The sequence below is a fragment of the Eurypyga helias genome, unplaced genomic scaffold, assembly GCF_000690775.1.
Source record: "Eurypyga helias isolate BGI_N326 unplaced genomic scaffold, ASM69077v1 scaffold22589, whole genome shotgun sequence".
Lineage (NCBI taxonomy): Eukaryota > Metazoa > Chordata > Aves > Eurypygiformes > Eurypygidae > Eurypyga > Eurypyga helias.
The window spans coordinates 15614-16320 of NW_010271698.1; the positions used below are offsets into that span (position 1 = coordinate 15614).

Here is a 707-nt window from a genome sequence, read left to right on the forward strand (position 1 = left end):
CCCTCTCCCTGCCCAGTGCCTGGGGCACACTAATGGTGGGGCCCAGACCCCCACATGGTTCTTTCGATGCCCGTGTCGGCAAACCGGGCACAGCCTGCCCACGTCCTCACCGTGGGGGGAGCCCTCTGCACACCCCCTGCCCCGCTGCTCCAGCCAGCGGTGCGCTGCCCCTCTCCCCGCTGTGCCCTGTGGGGTACGGCCCCCTTGTGCCCTCCCCAGCGCCCCTCTGCTCTCGCTGCAGTCCATCATCCCGCTCATGAAGTTCCTGGAGTCGGAGCTGCAGTATCTCAACGAGCATCTGGTCCAGGAGAACTTCAAAAGGTGACGGGGGCCCTGGGGATGCACCGTGGCAGAAGCCAGCGGTGTCACGGTCCCTCGGCAGGGGTGTTCCCCCAGCCCCGTGGGACGTGGGGACATCCTGCTTTGGGGGCTGGCCCCTTAGCCCAGCGGGATGAGACAGTTGTCTCTGGGGCTTTGCAAAGCCCCTTGGCCAGGAACCAAAGCCCCCAACCCACCGCCTCAGACCCCCAGCTCACACCCTTCCTCCCTCACCCCTGCAGCCTCCTCTCTCTCCTCTGGCATCACACCCTGGCCGTGCTGTCAGCGGCTGCGGGGCAGCAGGTCCCCTCCGCCCAGCGCTACAAGAAACTGCACTGTGCCCTGAAGGTACGGGGGCGCCGTGGTCCCTGGCAGGGATGGGTGTTGGG

At 67.2% G+C, this 707-nt stretch overlaps 1 protein-coding gene across 1 annotated transcript in view; it reads left to right on the top strand.

Moving 5' to 3' along the window:
* The window catches only part of UNC13D (unc-13 homolog D (C. elegans)), a gene marked incomplete at its 3' end in the record, with an annotated part of 10128 nt that extends 9462 nt beyond the window's left edge, over nt 1-666 (top strand). The window contains exons 24-25 of the mRNA XM_010158912.1: nt 237-321; nt 561-666. Coding sequence (XP_010157214.1) covers nt 237-321; nt 561-666 — 191 coding nt within the window. The remainder of the gene's footprint in view (nt 1-236; nt 322-560) is intronic.
* Nucleotides 667-707: the final 41 nt, after the last annotated feature.